The sequence below is a fragment of the Gopherus evgoodei genome, unplaced genomic scaffold (genome assembly GCF_007399415.2).
Source record: "Gopherus evgoodei ecotype Sinaloan lineage unplaced genomic scaffold, rGopEvg1_v1.p scaffold_32_arrow_ctg1, whole genome shotgun sequence".
Lineage (NCBI taxonomy): Eukaryota > Metazoa > Chordata > Testudines > Testudinidae > Gopherus > Gopherus evgoodei.
In genome coordinates, this window is record NW_022059994.1 from 5,099,903 (window position 1) to 5,127,083 (window position 27,181).

Here is a 27,181-nt window from a genome sequence, read left to right on the forward strand (position 1 = left end):
TATAAGGTGGGTGCATAACTGGCTGGATAACCGTACTCAGAGAGTAGTTATTAATGGCTCCCAATCCTGCTGGAAAGGTATAACAAGTGGGGTTCCGCAGAGGTCTGTTTTGGGACCAGCTCTGTTCAATATCTTCATCAACGATTTAGATGTTGGCATAGAAAGTACGCTTATTAAGTTTGTGGACGATACCAAACTGGGAGGGATTGCAACTGCTTTGGTGGACAGGGTCAAAATTCAAAATGATCTGGACAAATTGGAGAAATGGTCTGAGGTAAACAGGATGAAGTTCAATAAAGATAAATGCAAAGTGCTCCACTTAGGAAGGAACAATCAGTTTCACACATACAGAATGGGAGGAGACTGTCTAGGAAGGAGTATGGCAGAAAGAGATCTAGGGGTCATAGTGAACCACAAGCTTAATATGAGTCAACAGCGTGATACTGTTGCAAAAAAAGCAAACGTGATTCTGGGATGCATTAACAGGTGTGTTGTAAACAAGACACGAGAAGTCATTCTTCCGCTTTACCCTGTGCTGGTTAGGCCTCAACTGGAGTATTGTGTCCAGTTCTGGGCACCGCATTTCAAGAAAGATGTGGAGAAACTGGAGAGGGTCCAGAGAAGAGCAACGAGAATGATTAAAGGTCTTGAGAACATGACCTATGAAGGAAGGCTGAAGGAATTGGGTTTGTTTAGTTTGGAAAAGAGAAGACTGAGAGGGGACATGATAGCAGTTTTCAGATATCTAAAAGGGTGTCATCAGGAGGAGGGAGAAAACTTGTTCATCTTAGCCTTCAATGATAGAACAAGAAGCAATGGGCTTAAACTGCAGCAAGGGAGATTTAGGTTGGACATTAGGAAAAAGTTCCTAACTGTCAGGGTAGTTAAACACTGGAATAGATTGCCTAGGGAAGTTGTGGAATCTCCATCTCTGGAGATATTTAAGAATAGGTTAGATAAATGTTTATTAGGGATGGTCTAGACAGTATTTGGTCCTGCCATGAGGGCAGGGGACTGGACTCGATGACCTCTCGAGGTCCCTTCCAGTCCTAGAGTCTATGAGTCTATGAGCTGAGCTCTGACATCTCCGCTTGCCCCTGCGCTCCATTCTCCTCTCTCAGCGTAAGTCCGGCAGGCTTGCTGCAGATCCAGTATCGCACCGTGTCGCACCAAGAAGAGGTAACGGCTTCATCGTTCAGATACGCGCACTCACCCTGTGCTCTGACTTTGAACCTGCATTGCAAGCACCACAGAATTAAAGTCAAGCCTTCGTATTCTATGCAGCACAGCAGACAGAAAGCAAGCGGCTAGGGCCTCTACGTTATGTACACCGTCCCCTTTCACTGTTGTATAGTCCAGTTAGTCCAACATCCCTGGTTATGGTTCACATTCAACGCTGCTCTCCAATTTTTAAATTTCACTGTGATGCACAATTTTGGTGCAAAGTTCCAAACATAACTGCATCACAGAAGTTGCCAAGGGAAACTGGGAAGCAGCTAGGGTAGGGACAGCTGGGGCTTTTCTTATGTAGGAAAATACTGGGTTTTGGGACCCAGCGAGCAGTTGAAATGTTTGTCACCGGGAGGGGGTGCATCACCTTTGTCTTTCCCCATTTTGGGGACATGATGGAGAAGACTACATTTGGGGAAGGGGGTTGAATTTTTCTTTTACAGTGCCAGCAATCCTTGATAGCAACTATCTGTCCCAGGATCTGGGACTTCATCCAGTGCCGATGGGGAAGTCTGCTGTCTTGATGCTTCTGTTAAAATGGTCAGCAGCAAAACAGTTACGTGTGGATGTTGAAAACAGCCTAGGCCTTGGCTACTCCTGAGAGTTACAGTGCTGGTGGTGGCTTTACAGCGCTGTAATTCACTCCCCGTCCACACTGGCAAGGCACATACAGCGCTATATCTCCCTGGATACAGCGCTGTCTGTTCTCCACCTGGACGAGACGAATAAAGAGTATAGCTGCTGCTGCAGCACTGGGGTGCCAGTATAAACAGGGAATAATCTTACTATGTTGTGACTGACCTCTGGAACCTTCCCATAATGCTTTTAAGTAAAGATAACTCTTTGTTTTGTCGTGATGCCTCTGTTTGTTTTGTTGTCAACTCCAGGCTCCGGGAGCTGCTTATCTAAAAAACAAACCTAGCTACTGTTTGCTGTGAAGGAGCAGAGGCAGGGAGCTCCCTTTGGGATGCCCACAGCTAGTGTTTGCTTGAGGAGAGGGGGAGGGAGGGGGTGGAGGTCCATTTTGGAGTGGCTGCTTATCTGGTCTGTGAGGAAAAAACCAAAGAGGGCTATTTGCTTTCAGCAAACGGGTCGGAACTTGCAAGGCAGCTGCTGACACAGAGTCAGCTCCAAAAATCCACTCTCTCTCTCTCCCCCACGCTCCCTGTCACACTCCACCCCCCTCTTTTGAAAAGCACCTTGCAGCTTGAACGCTGGGATAGCTGCCCATAATGCACCACTCTCGGTGCCGCTGCAGACGCTGCAAATGTGGCCACGACAGGGCACTAGCAGCTGTCAGTGTGGACAGACGGCAGCGCTTTTCCTACTCGGCTGTACGAAGACAGGTTTAACTCCCAGCACTGTACAGCGGCAAGTGTAGCCATACCCTTGAGTAGGGTTGGGGTAAGCCCAGCTGTAATCAGCTGAGCTATGCTATTAAGGCTTGTCTCAGAGCTATCACAACAGCAGTTCTCTCCATTTCCTCAGGGATATGTTTTACTACTCAAAACAGTTCAACATCAAGCAAAGAACTAAACCGGGCCCTGCCTCCAGCAAGCACCTACCTGCTCCCTGCAGTTCTCAGCGGAGCAGTTTGCTGGCCTTTAAACTAAGCCTGCAAATCACCGGATCCTCTCTTGGGATCCCTGGCCTCAGCCCCATCAGCTGGGAGTCACATTTGTGGCTAAGCCAATTTCCCTGATAGCCCCCCTCCCCATTAACAAGAAAGAGAACTCACCAGTGGTTGAATTCGGTGCCGTTGGTCCATTTCCAGACCTGGCCCGGTTCCCTCCGGAGGCCGATCCAGTGCTCAGAGAGGTCTTTATGGCGCTTAATGAAAGCCTTTCCAAAAGCGGAAGTGAAAGATATTATTCACCACGACTTGCATGTGAGTCTCTCTGTGCTGCTGATGGGGCCTAGTGCAGTCTGCAGCGCTGTTCTAGCTGCCAGCGACAGCAAAGCCTCCTCATTAAGGTTACGGCTGTGGCCTTACCAAAATCACGGCCGTGAAAAACACATCACGGACTGTGAAATCAGACCTCCTCTGTGAAATCTAGTTATGTGGGGGGAGGGGCAGGGCCGGGGGCACCTAAGCTGGGGGCTACTGCCGTGTCCCCATCTCTAGCTTCTAGTCCCTGGGATGGGGAGGGACAGGACTTATTCCTCCCTTGCACAGGGGCTCTCAGGGGAGATCAGAATCCCTCTGGGTACCTCCTCCAGGCGTGGGTGGAAGCTCCAGGGCTTCCTGCAGCCCTAAGAGGTTGCCAGAGCTGGAGGTGGATCTGATCTCCCCTGTGCTGCTGGGAGTGCCCTGCAGCCGGGGGAGGCACCCAGAGATAGGTCTGATCTCCCCCGTCAACTCTTGTCTGCAAGCAGCTGTGTAGGGGAAAAGCAAGTCCTGTCCCTCCCCAGCCCACCCGGGACTAGCAGCTAGGAGCTGGGCTGGGGAGCTATGGGGGAGATCAAACTCACCTCTACGAACCTCCACCTCTGGGGGTGGTGAGAGGAGAGCACGATCAGAAGTAAGGGGCGGGGGCACAACCCTCAAAAGTTTGGGGACCACTGCTCTAAAGTCTGAAAGGGTCTCTCACCATTTCCTGAGGGGTGTCGATCTCAGCCAGGGAGGCACTGAAGGAGGAGCAGTTGCTCTGGCTGTTGTTCCAGTCCCCTTCAGCCTCGGAGAAGTAGTAGCATTTCCCTCCGTACCCGACCCAGCCGTCCGGGCAGCAGCGGGCAGCGGCCGGAGGATCAGAACGAGCCAAAGGTGGGTTAACTAGTGAAAATGAGAAAGTCAAACAGGGTCAAAGATTCTCTCCCTCTCTGTATAGGAGGGGGGTAAGAGGCAATAAATGTTCTCAGAACCAGAGACCCCCATTCAACCAAGGATAGTGCAGCTGCTGCTCCTCCGGGCCTCAGTTTCCCTCTCCAAGGTTGGTCTCCTCAGCTTCCCAGCCACTGCTCTGTGCTGCAGATGTAGCGTCACCCTCCGTTCAAGTCCACGACAAACGTATGCCCTTCCAGGTTGCCAAGGGTCCAAATTAAGAAGTCCCAAACAAATGAAGATGTCCTGCTGAACCTCAGGACTTCCCATCAGCTCACCCCCTACACCCAATTCCCAGCTCTTTTCCTTACAGACCCTTCCTCAAGGCCTTCCAAGGGAGCCTGCCTGGTCCCTGTGTTCCCGCTCTCAGTCCCTTTATAAGGCCCAGGTGATTAAGCTCTTACTTGACCCTCCTTAGTCTCCCTCCCTCAGGCTAGGAAACAACTAATTAACTATCGCACTGGTGGGGCTGGCCCCATCCCCCCTTAAAGGAACCAGTTGCCCCATGACACCTTGATTCCATTTCATGTTACTGATTGTCACAGCGATTCCAGACCCTGTTTATGATAAATCTCTGCCCCCCTGTCTACCACAGGCACCGACTTCCTGCATTTCCAGGTGGGGAGGGGGGAAGATGCTCGACCCTCGCTCTGCCCCAGGCCTCGCCCCCACTTCACCCCTCTCCCAAGCCCCCACCCCTCCTTTTCCTGCCCAGTCTCTTCCTGCCCCCCCCAGCACCTCCTACATGCCACTGAACAGCTGATTGGGGGAGGCGCTGGGGGGGAACAGCTGATCGTCGGGGCCCGCTGACAGGTAGGAGGCACTGGGGGTGGGAGTGGGCATCAATCTGTGGGGCTGCTGATAGGTGCTGAGCACCCACTCTTTTTTTTCCGTAGGTGCCCCATCCCCGGACAGGAAAGGGCGCACAGGAAGTTTCCGCACCCAAAGCCAGCGCCTTAACCCTTGGACCATCCTCCCTCCCATGAAAGCCCCTCAGAAATGGTAACTGGCAGTTCCACTTTACAGAGCCTGCCTTCAGCACAACCTCGGAGACTCAAATGAGCTGGCACGACCGACAGTCGACTTTACCATCAATACAAACAGAGGGGAACCAGAGTCAGCCGCACTTTCGCTCACTTGACTTTTCAAGGCGGTGCGTCCTGGCTGAGACCAACCTCTGACAGGCTCCTGGAACTGTCTGTACAAAAGGTGGAGAGAATGAAAAAGGGGAGATTTCTATTCTCCCCTGGTGTGGCAGAAAAAGGGGGCTGCACAGTAAATCTAGCTGAAAACCCTCAATGAAATGCAACCCTTTCACTGCAGTAGAGGAGGGACAGGGATGGTGCCCCATGGGTAATACTAAAGAGCTGATCTAAAGAGCCAGTGATGAAGTAGTAAGAGGAAGGACCGGAAGTTGGAGGCTGGGGAGGTGCGAATATGTGACTGCGATGGCTCCAAGGCAAAACACGAAGCACAGAGACTGAGGGCTGGGAACTCACCAGCCAGAACAATGATGGTAGTGATCAAAACTAAGATGATTCCTGCTACAAAAGCACGTTTCATGAACTTGCAGTTACATGAATAACCTAAAATAGGGAGAGAAAAACCATTAGTGCTCTTGAGGGAGCGGTGGTATCTAAATAATAACAGAAATGATTTGATTTCCAGTGAGACAAGGAGCGGGAGGTAACAGCTTTTATTGGAGCCATTTCTGCTGGTGAAAGAGACAGCATTCAAGCGACACAGACACCTTCTTCAATTCTGTGTAAGCTCAAAAGCTGGTCTCTCTCAGCAACAGAAGTTGGTTCAATAAAAGATATCACCTCCCCTGGCTTGTCTCTCTAATGTCCTGGGACCAACACGGCTACAAGTACATTGCAAACAACAGTGGTTGATTTCCAGTAACATCTAGAGACTCCAGCTGAGATCAGGGCCCCGTTGTGCTGGGCTCTGCACAGACACACAGAGAGAGACAGTCCCTGCCCCAGCTGAGATCAGGGCCCCGTTGTGCTGGGCACTGCACAGACACACAGGGAGAGACAGGCCCTGCCCCAGCTGAGATCAGGGCCCCGTTGTGCCGGGTGCTGCACAGACACACAGCGAGAGACAGTCCCTGCCCCAGCTGAGATCAGGGCCCCATTATGCCGGGCGCTGCACAGACACACAGTGACAGTCCCTGCCCCAGCTGAGATCAGGCCCCGTTATGCCGGGCATTGCACAGATACACAGCGAGAGACAGTTCCTCCCCCAGCTGAGATCAGGGCCCCATTGTGCCGGGCGCTGCACAGACACACAGTGACAGTCCCTACCCCAGCTGAGATCAGGGCCCCATTGTGCCGGGCGCTGCACAGACACAGCGAGAAACAGTCCCTGCCATAAAGGGCTTACAATCTAAATAGATAAGACACACAAAGGAAGGTTTACTTTCCCCATTTTACAGTTGAGGAACTGAGGCATAGAAATATTATGTGACTTGCCCAAGGTTACAAAGGAAGTCAGAGAGATGAATTGAACCCAATTCTCTTTAGTTTTAATCCAGTGCCTTAACCACAAGTCCCCACAGTTTCTCTAGGGAAGCACATTCCCTACTCTCAACCCACAGCACTGGAGCAAGGCCCTAGCTTTTTGAGTTGTTTATTCCCAGGTCTCTGTATCTAAATCACAAAGTTCTCCAGGTCCATGTGTTCCCCGGGGTTCTTTCAACCCAGAGTTCTCGGTAACATGTACTCTGTGCCAGGTGGTGTCAGGAAATACAAAATCTCCCTGTACGCATGCTGGGCAATGACCATTACCAGAACAGGCAGGGGTCCTGATCTCAGCAGGACCTCTAGGTGCTGTGGTAATATAAAGAACAATAAAGTAGCGATTCGTTCTATTATCAGAGATCTGGGATAGGGTGCAGGATGCTGTTTCTCTTGGGAGTTAAGGCATTAACTACAACATTTATACTTCTTTAACGACACCACTACAGCCTCCCTAGTGTGAACACATTTATGCAGGTATCAAGGTACCATAAGCTTTATCTGCAATTACACCAGGAATCAAACCACAGCCCTCCAGCGCTGGAAGCATAGTGGAGGCAGGAACAGACTCCAGTCCTCTGTGGATCTGGCACAGGGGGGCCTGTAACGCACACTGATCAGAGAAGTGGCTCTCAAGCTGCAGCCCATGTGACATCCCAGGGCCATACAGGTAGTAGGGGATGCAGCCCACAATGGTAAATAGGTTGAGAACAACTGGACTAGAGAGTTGCATACACAGAGATCAGAATAAGAGAGTCCACATGGGGGTTGTACCAGGGTAGGTACATCTGTTTACATTCACAACTTAGCGTATATGGGGATAACTTTCCCATGTGGCCAAGCCCTTAGCCTCTGTGTCTCCTGCTAACCATTTCCTAGAGAGTGAGGGTTTAAGGTGCTTGTCCACATGGGAGAATTTACTGGTATAAGCCATGCCTGTAGTATTACACCACTATGGTTATACTGGGCTAGCTCCCCATGAAGATACATTTATTCTAGAATAGGTGTGTTCACACAGGAAGTTATACTAGTAGGGGGAGGGATAGCTCAGTGGTTTGAGCATTGGCCTGCTAAACCCAGGGTTGTGAGCTCAACCCTTGAGGGGGCCCTTTGGGGATTTAGTTGGGAATCAGTCCTGCCTTAAGCAGCAGGGTCAAACTAGGTGACTGCCTGAGGCCCCTTCCAACCTTGACAGGCTGTGATTTAGGGGGGAGGGATAGCTCAGTGGCTTGAGCATTGGTCTGCTAAACCCAGGGTTGTGCATTCAATCCTTGAGGGGGCAATTTAGGAATCTGGGGGAAATATCAGTACTTGGTCCTGCTAGTGAAGGCAGGGGGCTGGACTCAATGGCCTTACAAGCCCTTCCAGTTCTAGGAGATAGGTATATCTCCAATTATTATTTTTTTTTAACTATAATGGTATAATTATACTGGTAAATTTCTCTGCACAAAGTCCTAAGTTACCTGGTTCATCTCCTCTGTCCAGGTGTCCATTACAATTAAGAGGCTCCATCAGCTGCTGTTGCTGCTGAACAGAATTCTCTCCTCCTCCCTCTGCGTTTTCATTGCCATTAAGACGCTCTTCCATTTGAAGTTCCCCCCCAGAACGATCTCCGTGTCCTCTCTCTGAAAGGCAGGGGCAGAGGCATGAGCTAGCAGCATGAGTGCGTGCACGCACACCAACAGAGCTTGTGCAGTCCCTGCCACCATGGCTATGTGGCTCTCGTTACTGGAGCTAGCTCTAGTATTCTAGCTTGGTACGCCTTCACAAACTGCAGTCACACCTCCCAGCTGCAGTGTAGACCTAGCCTAAAGCCAAGGCAAGAGGTGAAGCACAAGGTACCAGTGAGATAGTTATGACCAGTGGGCTAGGCAGTGATCACAGCATTCCCGCTGCCTGACCATGGCCATGTGAGCTGTCAGCAGCAGGGCAGGAATTTGGGTATTTTTCTCCTTGCCCCAGCTACTGAAATATGTGATTGTCTCAGCTTTCATTAAAACAAACAAACAACCCCCCCCTCAAAGTGTCTAGCCCCCGTGCTTGGTGAGAAAAACTCGAGACCGTGATGCGAGGGCAGCTCCAGGCTAGGAAAAAGACCCGACGGGATTACTTTTAAACATCACTGCTTCGTTTTATGCCAATCTTGTGATGATGCGTGATTTTTGGACACTTGGGGTTGGTGATACTGTCTCTTCTCCCTGTCCCCCAGCCACACCTCATCCCACCTTAGGGTGACCAGATGTCCCGATTTTATAGGGAGAGTCCCGATTTTGGGGTCTTTTTCTTATATAGGCTCCTATTACCCCCACCCTTGTCCTGATTTTTCACACTTGCTGTCTGGTCACCCTACCCCACCCTGCTCAGCCCTGCCCGTCTCCCCCCATGCACCCCCTCCCACCTGGATTCCCACCCCCCCCCCCGCCTCACTCTGCAGTGCGCTGCCGCAGTGCCAGGCAGCACACTCAGGCGCCGCTTTGGCTGCTATATTCTGTCCCCTTCGTCTCCCCGTAGGAATTTCGTCGCCATTGTGGTATTGGCATCGGCCAGGCCTGGGAATTCACACAGCAGCCCCCCCCTCAAAGGTGGAGCTGCCCCTGTCCCCGCCCCGAAGGCAGAAGCTCGGGGGGAGAAGGTGGCGGTGGGACCCAGGCGTCCTGCCCGGAACACGAGCGCCTCAGAGCCCCCCCATCTGTGGGGCCCGCGCCCCCCTTCACTCCGAAAGCAGGGGATGAAACCCTAAGGCCACCCCCCATCAGTGCGGGGGGGGATCGAGGGTTCCTCCACTTCACCCCCCCAGAAATAGAGGTGCACCCCTCCAGAGCCTGCCCCCGATTAGTGCAGGAGGAGGGGAGGGTTGGGGTGCCCCAGCACAGCAGCCCCTATAAAAGGGGGGAGGTGCAGCCCCCAAAACCCCCCCGATTAGTGCAGGATGAGATGAGGATTGGGGTGCCCCAGCACAGCTGCCCTTACAAAGGGGAGAAGTGCAGCCCCCAAAGCCCCCCCTCATTAGCACAGGAAGAGGGGAGGATTGGGGTGCCCCAGCACAGCTGCCCCTATAAAAGGGGGGAGGTGCAGCCCCCAAAGCCCCCCCGATTAGTGCAGGATGAGATGAGGATTGGGGTGCCCCAGCACAGCTGCCCTTACAAAGGGGAGAAGTGCAGCCCCCAAAGCCCCCCCTCATTAGCACAGGAAGAGGGGAGGATTGGGGTGCCCCAGCACAGCTGCCCCTATAAAAGGGGGGAGGTGCAGCCCCCAAAGCCCCCCCGATTAGTGCAGGATGAGGTGAGGATTGGGGTGCCCCAGCACAGCTGCCCTTATAAGGGGGGGGAAGTGCAGCCCCCAAAGCCCCCCCCATTAACAGAGGAAGAGGGGAGGATTGGGGTGCCCAAGCACAGCTGCCCCTATAAAAGGGGGGAGGTGCAGCCCCCAAAGCCCTCCTCGATTAGCACAGGAAGAGGGGAGGATTGGGGTGCCCCAGCACAGCTGCCCTTATAAAAGGGGGAAGTGCAGCCCCCAAAGCCCCCCAGGATTAGTGCAGGAGGAGGGGGAGGTCTCTAAGTCCCCTGTCCCCCCCCGTTCCTCTTCTCCCACTACAAGACACAGGGGCAGCTCCTCTCCTAGATGGTCAGAAAGTTACCAGCTTTCTCTCCGCTGCTGCTGTAGTGCTCGTAGCCCAGCAAATCTCATCTGGATCCTGCCTGCAGTCTGTCTGTCTCTTATCTAAACTCTGCAGGCACTTCCTTGCCCCAGCCTTTGTAATACATCTCTGTACGTCAGTATTTTCTCAGCTGTTTTTTTTAGGTTGAGAGTCCCAGTGAACTGTCGTAAATCAGAGGGGAGAAGCTGGAATGAGTCAGTTCATTTCATAACCAGTTCTGATATAGTCTCAGTTTGAAAAAGTGCAAAACAATGTGGGACAGTGCAAAATATGGGCCGTGAAAGGGTCTCATCCAAGTGTGCATGACTTAGGCAAGCGATGTTGTTTTTCCTGTGGCACCTTATAGACTAACAGACCAAGTGTGTGTGGGGTGCCCCTCAGGACACAGGCGTCTAAGGGGTTGGGATGGATTCGCTGTCCTACACCAGTGTGAAATGGGGCCTCTGAGGGCAGGGCCAGATTAACTCTCCTGTGGGCCTGGGGCTATTAGATTTTGTGGGGCTGTAGGGGATTTGGAGTGGGCTCAGGGCTGGGGATTGGGGTGCGGGAGGGGTTGCAGCTCCAGCTGGGGGGTGGGGCCACGGATGGGATGGGGTTGTGGTGCAGCAGGAGGTTTGGCGTGTGGGCTCTGGGAGGGAGTTTGGGTGCAGGAGGGGGCTCAGGTGGAGTAAGGGGTGGGGGTGCAGGCTGCAGGCTCCAGCCAGGAGGTGCTTACCTCAGGCGGCTCCTGGTCAGCCGCACAGCAGGGCTAAGGCAGGATTCCTGCCTGCACTGGCTTCGCACTGCTCTGCTCCCTGAGGTGGCCAGCATGTCCAGCCACTAGGCAGAGGGGCCAGGCTGCTCTATGTGGTCTATACTGCCCATGTCTGCAGGCACTGCCTCTGCAGCTCCCATGGGCTGCAGTACCTGGCCAATGGGAGCTGCAGAGCTGGCCCTGGGGGCAGGGAGATTCCCTGAATGCCCCTTGCCTAGGGCCGCAGGGACACATTGGGGAGTCAGTGCTTGCGGCTCCAGACCACAGTGGGGGAGGCTTGGGGGCTGGTTTTCGGCCCGTGGTGCAGAAATTTGCTGTGGGCTGGATGAAAAGAAGCAGTGGGCCGTATCTGGCCTTCAGGGCCCTCCTTAGCCCTAGGGCCTGGGCTGCAGCCCTTAAAGCCCCTGCATTAATCCAGTCCTGTCTGAGTGGGTGGCAAATGGATTTGAGTTTGAACTGATTTTTACACCTGTTAGATGGCTGATTGCGTGCTCTGTGCATGGCAAACTCAGAGGCAGGTCCTGTAAGCACTGCAAACACTAGGCTGTACAGGCTCTAACCCTGGGTAGGTTCCCTTTACATACACCCAGTAAGCAAGGGGAGGAAACTTTAGTAGGGCTGGCAGGAAAGAAAAGGTGAAAATACCCTAAGTCATTGGCCCCAGATCCTACAAACATTTAAAACACCCGCTTAGCTTTATGCACGAGTAGTCCCATCAGTGGGACTGTTCATACATTAAGTCAAGCACATGCAGTGCATAAGTATATGTATAGCTCCATCCCTAGACTGTCTCAGGGCTTGTCTACATCAGAAAGTTGCAGCGCTGGTGAGGGAGTTACAGCGCTGCAACTTTGAAGGTGTACACATCTGCAGGGCATCACCAGCGCTGCAACTCCCTGTTTGCAGCGCTGGCCGTACTCCCGTTTTGTCTGGGGTGTAGAGGATCCAGCGCTGGTGATCCAGCGCTGGTAATCCAATGTAGACACTTACCAGCGCTTTTCTTGACCTCCGTGGAACGAGGAAGCCTCTGGTAATCAAGCTGGTCTCCTTTCCCGGTTTGCTCTCTCGTTCCCGGAACCCCGAGCAAGCAGGTCTCCTTCCCTGCGGTTTGCAGGGTGGCTCCGGGAACGCGAGAGCAAACCGCGGCGAAGCTGGTCTCCTTTCCCGGTTTGCTCTCTCGTTCCCGGAGCCACCCTGCAAACCGCAGGGAAGGAGAACCGCTTGCTCGGCGGTTCGGGGAACGAGAGTGCAAACCGGGAAAGGAGACCAGCTTCGCCGCGGTTTGCTCTCGCGTTCCCGGAGCCACCCTGCAAACCGCAGGGAAGGAGAACCGCTTGCTCGGCGGTTCGGGGAACGAGAGTGCAAACCGGGAAAGGAGACCAGCTTCGCCGCGGTTTGCTCTCGCGTTCCCGGAGCCACCCTGCAAACCGCAGGGAAGGAGACCTGCTTGCTCGGGGTTCCGGGAACGAGAGAGCAAACCGCGGCGAAGCTGGTCTCCTTTCCCGGTTTGCTCTCTCGTTCCCCGAACCGCCGAGCAAGCGGTTCTCCTTCCCTGCGGTTTGCAGGGTGGCTCCGGGAACGCGAGAGCAAACCGCGGCGAAGCTGGTCTCCTTTCCCGGTTTGGAAGGAGACCTGCTTGCTCTACACTACACTACCACAGTAAGTCAACCTACGCTACACAACTCCAGCTACGTGGAAGGTGGTACCTATAGTTGAGGCTGCAGAACCGTTTTCTTTATAAACCCAGCAAAGAGTCCTGTGGCACCTTATTGACTAAACAGACATATTGGAGCATGCTTCAATACATCTGTCAGTCTGTAAGGTGCCACAGGACTCTTTGCTGCTTTTACAGATCCAGACTAACACGGCTACCCCTCTGATACTTTATAAACCCAGTTTTTCAGATACTTCACTTCTTGAACTTTTGCAGGTTTCCCAAAGTGGAGAAGGCACAGACTAAGGTGTTGTTTAGTTCTAAATATTTGCTGTTGTTTATTATTTATATTGTGGCCACACCAGTCACAGACCAGGACCTCATGGTGCTGTTTTTAGCATTAATTTAAAATGGAGGGTTGCTTAATAGGTGGAGATACAGGTTTGCTATATCCTATCTGTAAGTAGGTAAGAACATAATGTGAAATTAGGACTGGTTGAAGCCATGAATACCTCCCTCTAATGAGCAGAGATCAGAAATGAGTCTGTCTGTGGTTGGGATTGATTTTCAGGAATGCTGTGTTAGTGTGAGATTGCTGGAAGGTTTATCCTATTTTAGGGTTTTCTGTTGCACCCATCCCCATACTGTCTAAGTTTGTGGTTACTGCTTTGAAGGGTGAGTTTTCTCTTTTCTGTGAAAGCAAAACATTCTCTGTCATACTGAGATCCCTATTTGTTTTGATTGTTATTGCTTTGAAGTTCTCTTTTTCTTGGTGGAAACATTGTCATACTGAGATTCCTATTTGTTTTGATTGTTATTGCTTTGAAGTTCTCTTTTTCTTAGTGGAAACATTGTCATACTGAGATCCCTATTTGTTTTGATTGTTATTGCTTTGAAGTTCTCTTTTTCTTGGTGGAAACATTGTCATACTGAGATTCCTATTTGTAATGATGGATTATTTATATATTGGTGTCTTACAAATCGTTGTTATTGTTTGAGGATGCCTCTTCATGTTCCCACCAATGGTTAAGAGGTCCTTGGGTGGTTGAACTCTTTCTGAATCAATGCTCATTGGGAAACTCATGACTCCACTGTGGTACGAGATTATATCAGGGATGTGGCTTTATCACTGCATTTCCTTCCTTTCTGTGGGTGTCTCTTTATTCCTGCAGTCTAGTTTGACCAGACTTCAAGCCCCTTTGTACCTTTAATTTTATAATAGGGGAGGTCTTCACTGCAGAGTTAACTCAGGTGACTGGCACTGGTGTCTGAGCACCTGGTTTAGCCTAGACTGGGTGAGATCAGCCACACTGGACAGCTGTCACTGTGTCCTGGTGAGGCACTCACTTGTGTGAGTCACTGGGACTTCTGGGGCCATATCCAATGGTTCTTTGTGCTGCAGGAAGGTGAGCTGCTTTATGATTCTTTGCCAGTGAGTTGTGGGAGCACTTGTCCTCCCTGTGGGGCATACAACAGGGATTATGTGAAGCCGTTGGAGGATTATCAGCATTGGAGTGGCTTAGCCTGTATCCTCACTGCAAAGTAGATGGGTTACCAGACCTAGTGAAGTGAGCACCTAGGCTTTTGCCTGTAGCCCCAGACGGGCCAACTAGCCTGGGTTTAAAGCACCGCCAAACTCAGGTTAGAATTTTGTGTATGTGTCCGGGACAGGGATTGGGGCAACAAGTGAGTAAAAGCCCGAGTTAGCTCTGCAGTGAAAACACACCGTGAATCACAAGATGGCTGAAGTGTGGGGCAGCACTGATCTGACTTGATGCCACTCTGACAGACTATGGTGAGTACTTTTAAAGACAAGAAAAGCTTGTTTAAAGGAGCGTTGGTCTCCAGAGCATTGTGAGGATTGTCAAGGTTTTATCTCCCAAAGGCCAGGGATCTCCTTAGCTCAAGTGGTTCTTCAGAGCTGGGCACTGGAGCAGGGCAAATGCTGTGGTTCCATGAAGGACTGAGATAGGCCATCTTCGGCTGCCAAACCCTCATCCTCAGATAAAGGGAAGCCTCTGGATTCCTTAGTCAAAGGTTTCAATGCTAAAGCTTGGAATCAGTTCTGGTCCAGGCTCTACAATAGGGGTTGGCAAACTTTCAGAAGTGGTGTGCTGAGTCTTCATTTATTCACTCTAATTTAAGGTTTCGCGTGCCAGTAATATATTTTAACGTTTTTAGAAGGTCTCTTTCTATAAGTCTATAATATATAACTAAACTATTGTTGTATGTAAAGTAAATAAGGCTTTTAAAATGTTTAAAAAGCTTCATTTAAAAATAAATTAAAATGCAGAGCCCCCCAGACTGGTGGCCAGGACCTGGGCAGTGTGAGTGCCACTGAAAATCAGCTCACGTGCCACCTTCGGCACCCATGCCGTAGGTTGCCTACCCCTGCTCTACACTAAAGTACATAAGTCATCTGCATGTGATGGTGCAAAATTACCACCAGCACTTTCTTCAGTACCACAAATGAACCAAGAGCTGTTGTGCTGGCAACCTCCTCAGGGCTGAACACCAGGGACTCCTGGAAGCACTGGGGCCCCAGGGCAGGCTCCCCCTCCAGTGCCAAGCAAAGCCGAGATCCTGACTCTAGGTCTTGGCTAAGACAGTGCTGGGCATTGGTGAGCCCACCTCTGGTGGGAAGGACTCGGGAAGATGATGCATATTTGGTGGCTCTGTTGGGGATGCAAATGTGTAGCCTTGAGCCTCCAGATCCAACAGTATAGTTGGAATATGTCAAAGTTCTTGGTTTGCTTTTCTCTGCCCTTAAGCGTGAGTGGCAGAGGAAGTGTTTGGAGAAGAGAGGCAGGCCCTGGGAAGAAGAGGGACCATCATCACAGCAGAGGTCATGGATCAGATGCAGGTCATTCACTTCCACAGATCTCAGTTCTGGAGGCCTCAGATACCATCCAGACTCCTCAAATCCATTTGATTCCATCTGTTGGAATCAGTATTATGGTGCCATTGACTTCTCTTTCTCCTTGACTTGGCACTTTCCCATTAGGTAGCTCTAGTGCTATACTAGTGGAGGACTCGTCAGGGCTCAGATGTCAGTTCTAGGGGTTGTCTGGGTTGGCACAGCTGCCTGCTAGCTAGGGTTGCCAACCTCCCAGAATTGGCCTGGAGTCTCCAGGAATTAAAGATTCATCTTTAGTTAAAGATTAATGTCATGTAATTAAACCTCCAGGAATACATCCAACCACAGTTGGTAAGTCTTCTGCTAGCTAGAAACTGTTTTTTAAATGAAAGTTTAGATCCTGCACAATCTGAGTATGTCAAAAGTCACATAAATACCTCATGTGAGTTAAATCCATCTTACATGCCATGTATTCGATGCACACCCTGCTCTAGATCCTCAAATCCATGTTGTATCTAAATCTTTCTGCTTCTCCTTGCGCAGTAAATCTAACACGTGACCTTTCCTTTCCATCCACAGAAGTAAACCTCTTATCTCACATCTTGACCATTGCATCATCCTCCTTTGTGGCTTTGGAAATTCCCCTCTTGGCTCACTTATTTAAACAAAACTGCATTTTTCTGGCTCATCACTTCAACCACATCATCCCTCTTTTTGCACCCCATCCCTTTCTCCACAGCATCAAAGAACTTGTCTTCCTTTTTAAGGCCCTCTGCAGCCGGTTCTCATGCTACCTACCACCTCTCATTTGCTGTCAAGATGCTGACTCCCCTGATCTGTTCTGCCACCGATGCCAGCCTTCACTGCCCATTGGTCAAGTTTTCCAGTAAGCACCTTCAGGCCTTCTCCCATCCTGCCCCTTATGCATGGAAGGAGTTTCCCATGAAAATCCACACAGCCACCGTATAGTCCCCTTTCAAATTCTTCTCTGCTGTGCTGCCTAGGTAGCTAGACTCTCTATGGATAGAAATTCCATGCTCGAATAATAAGAGTGGTGGTATATTCCTATTTCTATAAACACCTGACCAGGATGGTGACTGTGAAATGCTCTAGAAGATTAGAGAAACTACAAAAATCAGAAAACCCAATAATAATGGGGGATTTCAACTATCTCCATACTGACTGGGAACATGTCTTCTCAGGATGGGATGCAGAGATAAGATTTCTAGACACCATTGATGATTGCTTCTTGAGACAGCTAGTCTTGTAACCAACATGGGGAGAGGCAATTCTTGATTTAATCCTAAAATAGGATCTGGTCCAAGAGATGAATATAGTGGAAACACTTGGTAATAGCAACCATAATGTAATTAAATTTAATGTCGGGGGTGGTGATGGTGTGAAGAGGAATACCAAAGAAGCCCATCACAGTAAAATGTAACTTCAAAAAGGGGAATGACACAAAATTGAAGAAGCTAGTTAAACAGAAACTAAAAGGAATAGTCAGAAGGATGAAATGCCTGCAAGCTGCGTGGAAGCTATTTAAAAACACCATAATAGAGGCATTAACTAAATGTATATCCCAAATAATAATAATTAAAAAAAAAGTAAAAGGACCAAAAATTGCCACCATTGCTAAACAGAGTAAAAGAGATGGTTAGACACAAAAAAAATCCTTTAAAAAATTGGAAGGCAAATCCTAGTGAGAAAAATAGAAAGCAGCATAAACTCTGGCAAGTCAAGTTTAAAAGTATAATTACACAGGCCAAAAAGAAGTTGAAGAGTTATAAGCAAAAGACGCAAAAACTAACAGTAACATTTTTTTTAAAGTACATTAGAAGCAGGAAGCCTGCCGAACAATCAGTGGGGACCACTGGACAACTGAAGTGCCGTAGGAGCACTCAAGGAAGATAAGGCCATTGCGGAGAAGTTAAATTCTTTGCATTAGTCTTCACTGCAGAGGATGTGAGGAAGATTCCCACACCTGAGCTCTGCTGTGCAGGTGACAAATCTGAGTAACTGTCCTAGATTGAGATGTAAATAGAGGAGGTTTTAGAACAAACTGATAAATTAAACTGTAATAAGTCACCAGGACAAGATGGTGTTCACTCAACAGTTCTGAAGGAATTCACATATGAAACTGCAGAACTAACAACTGTGGTATGTAACCTGTCACTTAACTCAGCCTGTGAACCAGATGACTGGAGGATAGCTAATGTAATGCCGATTTTTTAAAAAAGACTCTAGAGGCTGTCCTGGCAATTATAGGCCAGAAAGCCTTACCAGGAAAATTGGTTGAAACTATAGTAAAGAATAGAATTATCAGACACATAGATGAACACGATATGTTGGGGGAAGAGTCCACATGGCTTTACAAATCTATTCGAATTCTTTGAAGTTGTCAACAAACATGTGGACAAAGGTGATCCAGTGGCTATAGCGTACTTGGACTTTCAGAAAGCCTTTGACAAGGTCCCTCACCAAAGGTTCTAAGCAGTCATGGGATAAAAGAGAAGGTTCACTCATGGATCAGTAACTGGTTAAAAGATAGGAAACAAAGGGCAGGTAGGAATACATTTTCACAGTGGAAAAAGGTGAATAGCAGAGTCTGCCAAGGATCTGTCCTGGGACCAGCACTGTTCAACATTTTCCTATATAATCTGGAAATGGGTGAAAATAGTGAGGTGGCAAAGTTTGCAGACAATACAAAATTACTCAAAGATTGTTTCATCCAAATCTGACTGCAAAGAATTACAAGGGGATCTTGCTTAACTAGGCAATAAAATGGCAGATTAAATTCAGTGTTGAAAGGTGCAATGTAATGCACACTGGACAACATAATCTGAACTATATGTATAAAAAGATGGGATCTAAATTAGCTATTACCACTGAAGAAAGAGAACTTGAAGTCGTCGTGGATTGTTCTCTGAAAACATCCACTCAGGTTTTTTTGCTGCTGCTGCACATTAACAATGTTAGGAACCCTTTGGAAAGGGAGAGATAATAAGAAAATATCAAGATGACACTATGTCAATCCATGCTACACCCACACCTTGAATCCTGCGTGCAGTTCTGGTCACCCCATCTCCAGAAAGCTATATTACAATTGGAAAAAGTACAGAGAAGTACAACAAAAATGATTAAGGGTATGGGACTGCTTCCATATGAGAGAGATTAATAAGACTGGGACTGTCCCTCTTAGAAAAGAGACGACTAAGAGGGCATATGATAGAGGCCTGTAAATTCAAGAATGGTGTGGAGAAAGTGATGAGGAAAGTGTTATTTATCCCTTCAAATAACACGAACTAGGGGTCACCCAGTGAAATGAATAGGCAGCAGGTTTAAAACAAACAAAAGGAAGTTCTTCATACAATGCATAGTCAACCTGTAGAACTCATTGCCAGGAGATGTTATGAAAGCCAAAAGCATAGCTGGGTTCAAGATGGCTCAAGAAGCAACTTCATGCTCTGGGGGTTCCTAAACCTCTGACTGCCAGAAGCTGGGACTGGATGACAGGGATGGATCACTTGATAAATTGCCCTGTTCTGTTCATTACCTCTAAACTTTCTGGCACCGGCCACTGTCAGAAGACAGGATACTGGGATAGATGGACCTTTGGTCTGACCCAGTGTGGCAGTTCTTATGTTCTGCCTAGGCAGCTGGTGTGCTGAGACTACTACTTATTATGCTGATAACACTCATTATTTCCTTTTGCCCCCGTCGGTTGCATTTATCTGTTGTATCACCTTATACTTAACCTGTAAGCTCTTTTGGGCAGGGACTGTCTCTTTGTTATATCTGTACATTGCCCAGCACAGTGGGGTCCTGGCTTCTGTGCAGTATCTCAATACAAATAATAATAATTGGTTCTCATTCTTGCTGGAGATGTCAAGTATCTCCTGATCTACTAACCTAGATGACTGGAGTGGTCCTTCACCTGGTAGTTTGGGTTATGGAGCTTTAACTGTCACTGGACCCTCTCTTTGTTGGGGCTCAGGACACCCTTTTGCTTTCTGGAACGCCCTCTGCCGTGAAGTGTTATGCACAAAACTAAAGGAGATTTTCTGCATGGGCATCTTAGGATAACCTGCCTCCTGAATCTACACCAGTCCCTCTTGTCTTGAACTATTTGCTGCATCTTAAAATATCTGGACTGTCAATCTCATTATAAAGTTCTATTTTCCTGCCATCTCGGTTTATAAATCTGTGGACTAGGGTGAAGCTGTTTAGTCATCTGACCATATCAAGGTTTATTAAAGGGCTGATCAATGCTTAACTGCTGTTCAGAGACCCTATTCTGGTGTTGAATTTGAATCTGGTACCAACAAGACTGAGGGAGGCTCTTTTGGGGCAGCTGGGAGAATGCTCTTTATTCCATCTGTCCCTAAAGTTGGGACGAATGAGCACGTTGCAGTTCTTAATGGCTGCTCCACCCTAGACAGCCTTCCACAAAGTCCAGGTGATTCTGCAGGCCCAGCTTAAGCTTCTCCATAAAGGTATCTCTGAAGTCCACCTAAATTAGCCTATTATATGGCAAGTATTTTCCCCTCAGGCCACATAAACAATCTGAAGCGATTAAACGGCACACTTCAGATGTCAAGAGGGTCCTTAATTTCAATTTAAGCAGAGCAAAGCCTTTCAAAAAGTCTCAGACTTCCTGTGGAATAAGATTAATGCCTCCTTCTTTCATATTTGCTAAGTAGATACACCCTGACACACTGGTGAAGGTCCTGCTACCTGTAAATCTTAGAGCTCATTCCACAAGGGTCGAGGCTCTTTCTATGGATTACCTCCAGGAATGTTTGAGCTTTGCAAAGCAGCTGCAGGGAGTTCTGCACGTACATTCACACAGCGCTACTTTAGATTTAGCATCCCACTCTGACGCTAGGTTAGGGAGAGTGGGCTTACACAACCCTTATTTAGTGGTCTTTAGTCCACCTGGGTAATACTCTTTTCTGACTCCTATCAATGGGGATATGCAGAGGTCATCTCAAAGAAAAGAAAGAGAATTTATTTAATAGTTCTTCCAAAGTGTTGTCTCTGCATAGGCATACCACTCATATCCTTCTCTTTTTCCCTCAGAGTTCGCTGACCATGTGAGTTTCAGGCATAAGGAACTGAGGCAATTACTTCCAGGAATGTTTATTCTGATGTTGAATTTGACCCTTTATATAACCTCTGATCTCCTCAGCTGGCCCTCATGGAGCTTAAAATGGACATGGCTTTTAACGAGCTCTAAAGCTCTCAGAGCTATAGGATGTCATGCAGAGTCAGCCCTTCAGCCACAGTTACTGGTGGCTAACATCTTTTTATTAAAAATTATGATGAGACCAAATCTGCGGAAGCTGGATGTGGACAATTCTCAGGATGGACATGGCTTGGATCTAATATTCATCTATGCCAAAGTGTTAATATTTAAATGTTCTCTCTTTGGCTTTTCCCCAGAAATGTTGTTGTTGTTGAATGATTTCTATAGTTGTATCACCCTCTGAAATGAATGTGCTGGAACCTTTCCTCACCTGGGTATTTCTAAAAATATTTTGTGTCTGTGCTATTTCTTGTTGGACTTCGCTGAGGAAACATGCTTTTAACTTTGGATAGTAGTATATAAATATTTCTACCACTTTCTGGTCTGCACTTAAAACTTAGCAACCTAGCTATATTGGTCAGGGGTCTGATTCTTCCTCCTCTCTCCACCAAACAACCTAGGTCAACAGAGCTCCCCGGGTAGATTGCAGCTAAGCCAACAGAAAAGCACTTCTGTCTTCTTAGCTTATTTCCTTTGGGGAGGTGGTGTTACCGTGCTGCTAGAAGTACCTGCTTCTGCTTGTGGGCATGCTAGCAGTGCCAGAGGGCTATTCTGGCACTGCTGCGGCAACAGAGCTGTGCCAACAAGCTCCGTAAGCATAGACAGGATTCCAGTTTGCTATGTCCGCTTGGAATTTGATGCTTAAATTGTAAGATATTGAGATTCTCTTATGAGAGGCTGCCTGTTTCTTTGGTATAAAATTTTGTTGTATAGGTCTAGTTGTGAACTGGGAGAAACATTGCATTGTAGCTGCTTCCCCAGAATATGTAATGCCATGTGTGTGTGTCAGTCTGACATTTGCGATCTAAGCCCTGATTCTGCAAGCTCTTAAATGTTATTTGCTTAACTAAGCATAAGTAATCCCACTGATTTCAATGGGGCTATGCATGGCCTTCACTTAACCCCACTGAAATCAGTGGGATTACTTATGTCAGTGGTTTTCAAACTTTTGTAGTGGTGACCCCTTACACACCGCAAATCTCTGAGTGTGACTCCCCTTATAAATTAAAAACACTTTTTATATTTAACACTACTATAAATGTTAGAGGCAAATGGGGTTTGGGGGTGGAGGCTGGCAGCTCGTAACCCCCATTTAATAACCTTGCAACCCCCACAAGGGTCACGACCCGCAGTTTGAGAACCCCTGATTTATGTGCTTAAAGTTAATCGTGTCAGAGTTTGCAGGAATGAGGTTCTAATTTGTGAGGCTGGTGACAGTGAATCTGTCCCTTGGTGTAAGACCTCATTGGTTTAGGGTAGCGGCTGTGTGGAATACATTGTCGTGTGTGTGGGGAGGTGGGGAATAGCCCCCGAGAATGTGTATTTTGGAGCCATACATTTTACTGCTGGGTTTTGGCTGTTGCCAAAAGTTGTCACTCTTTCAGTGAAAGCAGCAAAGAGTCCTGTGGCACCTTATAGACTAACAGACGTTTTGCAGCATGAGCTTTCGTGGGTTAATACCCACTTCATCGGATGCATGTCACCATAGCCACAAGTTCTAAATTTCTCAAATCTCCTTTCAGTGCAGGTTTAATAAATTGTTTAGAAGACATGGCTGTGGTGAGATATTTAGAATGTTTGTGACTTTTGAAGCTACTTATTCAGATTTAATGTTTAATAATCTCTGTAATTAACTCAGTTGTAATCTCTCTCCAACAGTTTTGAAAGGGAGAAAACACTTTTTAAAAGATGTTACAAGATTTCTTTTCACTCACATTTTTTGTGGTGGTGGTTTTGTGTCGATTATGTGTTGCACTTAAGATTTTCCATTAGTCTTTGTGCTTTAGCAGTACTATTACGCAATTTGGGTAAAACCCTGGGCCCACTGAAGCGAACGTGAAGTTTTGCCGCTGACTTCACTAGTCAGGATTTTATTCTGAGTTTACCTTGCCACAAATTTGGTTCAGTTTTCTGAGAGGGAATCGTGAGTGTAGCATAGCACCTTCTGTTGCAATTTGATTATTTTTTTTAACTACAGTTTTTGCAACTCTTTATCTGCATGATTTGTGTCAGGTTTTCATTCTCACGTGAATGTGTTTAAAAATACAGACTAGGGTACGTCTACATCTAAAATTTTGCAGCGCTGGTTGTTACAGCTGTATTAGTACAGCTGTATAGGGCCAGCGCTGCGGAGTGGCCACACTTACAGCAACCAGCGCTGCAAGTGGTGTTAGAAGTGGCCACACTGCAGCGCTGTTGGGTGGCTTCAAGGGGGGTTCGGGGAACGCGAGAGCAAACCGGGGAAGGAGACCAGCTTCGTCGCGGTTTGCTCTCGCGTTCCCCGAACCCCCCTGCAAACCGCAGGGAAGGAGACTTGCTTGCTCGGGGTTCGGGGAACGCGAGAGCAAACCGGGAAAGGAGACCAGCTTCGCCGCGGTTTGCTCTCGTGTTCCCCGAACCCCCCTGCAAACCTCAGGGAAGGAGACCTGCTTGCTCGGGGTTCGGGGAACGCGAGAGCAAGCTGGGGAAGGAGACCAGTTTGATTACCAGAGGCTTTCTCAGGTATGCTGGGATGCCTGCTTATTCCACGGAGGTCAAGAAAAGCGCTGGTAAGTGTCTATACTTGATTACCAGCGCTGGATCACCAGTGCTGGATCCTCTACACCCGAGACAAAACGGGAGTTGCAGCGCTGGTGGTGCCCTGCAGATGTGTACACCTCCTAAGTTGCAGCGCTGTAACCCCCTCACCAGCGCTGCAACTTTGTGATGTAGACAAGCCTGAGCATGTGCAGACAGAGGTGCCTACGCCACGTAGGGAGTTTTAACTGCAGCTGCAACTGTGAAAATGTAAAGAGAGAAAACTGCTTACAAATAAACACGGGTAATTATCCGTTGAAACTGTAAACCAATAAAACCCCAATTCTGCCAAGCCGGGATTGAGAAGTTTGGTGCACTCCCGTGCTGAATCATTACACAACACCCAGATCTGTCTGTTGGTCCACTGATCCCGCAGATGACTCTAGCCCCGCCTGGCCCCCCCAGCTACCCATTGCCATTCATATAGACCTGAGCTCATCTAGCCAGTGGTTCTCAAACTTCATTGCACTGTGGACCCCCCTGCTGACAACAAAAATTACTACACAACCCCGGGGAGGGGGATCAAAGCCTGAGCCCACCCCAGTCCCGCTGCCCCGGGGGGCAGGGGTGAGAGGCAAAGCTGAAGTCCTTCTGCCCCGGTCTACACGGCTCAGGCTTTGGCCCCGGTTGCAACAAGTCTAACACCGGCCTTGGTGACCCCATTGAAAGGGTCTTTTAAGGTTTGAAAGCCCCTAATCTTGGCCAGTATGTCCCGCCTTGCGCCGAGCTGTGCGCTCTGCGGTGTTCCCCAGCCCCGAGGCAGGGCTCTGGCTAAGCTGGGAAGCCCGTCTCCCTCCCCAACAGAAGTTGGTCCAGTCAAAGCTCTCACCTCCCCTACCTGGGCTATCATCTTGCCAGGGCATCTCTCCGGCTGCCCAAGGGGGAAGTCCCTGGGAGCAGGGCCGCCCAGAAGGGGGGGGGGCAAGTGGGGCAATTTGCCCCAGGCCCCGCAGGGGCTCCCCCGAGAGTTTCTCGGAGGCCCTGGAGCGGGATCCTTCACCCGCTCGGTGGGTCCTGGAAAAGTCTGACGGGTCCCCGGCCCCCGGAGCTGCTTCTGCTCGGAGTTTGTGGTGGTAATTCAGCAGCGGAGGCCCCCCCACCGCCGAAGACCCCAGGCCCCCTGAATCCTCCGGGCGGCCCTGCCTGGCGCTGGGGCCTGGGGGTGCTTTCCCACCAGCCAGCCCGCTTGCTTTGCCCCTGTTGGCTGCGGTGGTGGGGCGAGGGCTCTGCAGCTGTGCCCTCCAGAGGGCTCTGGTGTATCGCTCGGGGCTGGGATCCTGCTGCCTCTCTGCCTTTCTCCCATTTCCTGTGAGCCGCGGATCGGCGGCTGAACTGCCCGGGTTAGCAGGGAGCCGCTTCGGGAGCGACCCCGGGGGGAGCTGGAGAAACCGCTCCGCAGAGCCCCCTCTGTGCCCAGCCGGGTGGGGGCTCTGGAGCCAGCCCCAGGCTCTGCAGGGGGGCGACTGAGAGGGGAGGGGCGGCCGGAGCAAGGAAAGGGGAGGGAGGTTCCCAGCTCCCAGCCCTGCCCGGATCCATCGCTGCAGCGGCCCTGGGCAGACTGGCTCGCCTGGGCTCGAGGTAAGGAGCGGAGAGAGGAGAAGCCAGTTGCTGGCCCTGCCCGCTGAGTCCCTGGCGGGGTGCTCTGGGGGGGGGCAGGGGGCAATGTCAGGGGGCTTCCCTCCTAGGCGCTGGGACTATGGGGCTGCCGCCGCACCCCCTGGCTCGAAGGGGTTCTCATCATCTGCAGGGTTTGCTGTTTGCTTGTACAAATTGTTCCCGCACCCCTGTAAGGTGGAAAGTCTCTATCCAGGGAAAATAGGGCCCAGCTGGGGCCAACTCTTAGCCCAGCAACCCCATGTGGAGAAGAGCCCCCCCCTACTCTGAAGGCACTAGGCTACGTTGCAGGTAGGGGCCACCTAGCTGCCACTCTTTTGGGGAGGTGGAATTATTATGCGGACACCTTTGAAATGCCCCCCCCCAAATATCCAGCACGCAGCCCCCAACCATGAGGCAGCTCCACAACCCCTACCCCCCTTCAAGGGTCACTTAGAGTGACTCATGCCTTGGGACCTACCAGATTCATGATCCATTTTGGTCAATTTCACAGTCATAGGATTTTTAAAATTCTAAATTTAGTGATTTCAGCTATTTCAATCTGAAATTTCATGGTGCTGTAGTTGTAGGGGCCCTGACCCAAAAAGGAGCTGTTGGGGGTGGAGGGTGGGACTGCTACCTTACTTCTGCGCTGCTGCTGGCAGGGTGCTGCATTCAGAGCTGGGAGGCTGGAGACAGTGGCTGCTGGCTGGGAACCCAGCTCTGACAGCAGAGTTGCCGCCAGCAGCAAGGACGGCATGGTATGGTATTGCCACCTTACTTCTGCGCTGCTGCTGGCAGGGTGCTGCCTTCAGAGCTGGGCGCCCAGCCAGCAGCCGCTGCTTCCTGGCCATCCAGCTCTGAAAGCAGCAGTGCAAAAGTAAGGGTGGCAATACTGCACCCCCACCCTAAAATAACCTTGCAACCCCTCCCCCGCAACTCCCTTTTGGGTCAGGACCCCCAATTTGAAAAATGCTGGTGTCCGCCGTGAAATCTGTATAGCATAGGGTAAAAGCACACCAAAGCCCAGATTCCATGGTCCGTGCGGCGTTTTTCATGGCTGTGAATTTGGTAGGGCCCCGCTCATACCCTCTCTCTCACACCTCTGCTGTTGCTCAAGGCAGGGACATTGCTGCGACGTGTTTAACTGGCTGGAGTGGGGGAATTGATTTCCGGAGTGAAGAGAGCGGAGGCGAGGGCCGGAGGCAGTTTGAGATAAGCTGATAAAGTAGCAGGGGCGGCCGGGGTTAAAAAAGCAACTCCGCAGGCATGACAAAGATACCCCCGGGTCCCCGGCTAGTGAATTTGGCTGGAGTTGGAGAGTTTGGCTGCGTTGTGCGGACCCTGACCTCAGCACGCAGAGCTGCAGCCTGTAGCTGCCCGCGGCTGGGAGGATGCTGGGGGCAGCGTCCATCCAGCCACACTCGGTCTGGTGCCAGTTCCCCCATCTGCCCCCGGACACACGCTCCCCGCGGCCTCCCTCCCGGGGCAGGGGTGCAGCAGCCCCGGCCGCTCTTAGCTCCTACCGCGCAGGCTCGGCTGTCCCGGGCACAGCTGGTTAAAGGGCTGCCCCAGCCCGGTGCCCCCGCGCAGCCCCCGTTACCTTCTAGCCGCGGGGGCTGGGAGATCCCCGGGCACAGCCCTGCAGCCGGTGCCGCTCGACGCGATCGCTCCTGGAGGGAGCGGGGCGGGCCCGCCTGCCGCTGGGCTTCAGTCGATGTGACCCCCTTCCCCTCGCCGTGAGGTTTCCACTTTCCTGATCCCAGTCGGGGTCTCCCCCTGCCCATTCGGGGTGCGTCCCTCTCTCCCCGGTGGGCTGTTATGGGGGGCAGAGGGGAATTCCCATTTCCTGCAGTAGCTGATATAAGCACCCAAGGGCTCCTCTCCCTTCAGTCCTACATATACTGTATAACTGCACCGCATCCACCCGAGGAGTTCAAAGGCACTGCTCACGCTCCTAACCCTACTTCCTATATATGAATTTGTATAGGATCCAGCGCCCACAGCAAGACACGTGATAAGTGCTTTCTCCTGGCTAAGGGAAAGTCCCCACCTCATTGGGGCTAACAGCTGTAACAAGAAAACCTGGTTGTAGTTTGAAGATGCCACTAATGGTAGAAAGAGATGATCCTCCACCGCCTAGGGGATAGGGCATCTTGTTACTCACACCACTCCTGTTACAGTGGTGTAAGTCCACCTTACAACAA

The 27,181-nt window shown here is 50.2% G+C and overlaps 1 protein-coding gene and 1 long non-coding RNA gene across 4 annotated transcripts in view; one reads left to right on the forward strand and one right to left on the reverse strand.

Annotated features, from left to right (window-relative positions):
- Positions 1–1,007: 1,007 nt before the first annotated feature.
- On the reverse strand, positions 1,008–26,640 carry LOC115640868 (C-type lectin domain family 2 member D-like). Of its 2 annotated transcripts, none has more exons than XM_030543946.1 (6): positions 26,578–26,640; positions 8,037–8,198; positions 5,551–5,637; positions 3,822–4,003; positions 2,969–3,072; positions 1,008–1,233 (listed from the first exon to the last, which is right to left on the reverse strand). In XM_030543946.1, the coding sequence occupies exons 2-6, from the start codon at positions 8,158–8,160 to the stop codon at positions 1,065–1,067; spliced, it is 666 nt and encodes a 221-aa protein (XP_030399806.1). In that variant the 5' UTR covers positions 8,161–8,198; positions 26,578–26,640; the 3' UTR covers positions 1,008–1,064. The 2 variants fall into 2 exon arrangements, with proteins under 2 accessions (XP_030399806.1, XP_030399805.1); XM_030543945.1 differs by lacking the exon at positions 26,578–26,640 and adding an exon at positions 10,211–10,282.
- Positions 24,702–27,181, forward strand: part of LOC115640944 — a 35,929-nt gene continuing 33,449 nt past the window's right edge. For both annotated transcript variants that reach the window (XR_003997972.1, XR_003997973.1), the window contains exon 1: positions 24,702–24,959. This is a non-coding gene — a long non-coding RNA (uncharacterized LOC115640944). The remainder of the gene's footprint in view (positions 24,960–27,181) is intronic.

Excerpts from the sequence above, each read along its gene's own strand:
- LOC115640868 (XM_030543946.1), bottom strand. The coding sequence starts at position 8,160 with ATGGAAGAGCGTCTTAATGGCAATGAAAACGCAGAGGGAGGAGGAGAG. Across the intron at positions 5,638-8,036 it reads GGACAGAGGAGATGAACCAG|GTTATTCATGTAACTGCAAG; the intron begins GTAACTTAGGAC and ends TCCCTATTTTAG. Across the intron at positions 4,004-5,550 it reads TACCATCATTGTTCTGGCTG|TTAACCCACCTTTGGCTCGT; the intron begins GTGAGTTCCCAG and ends CATTTTCACTAG.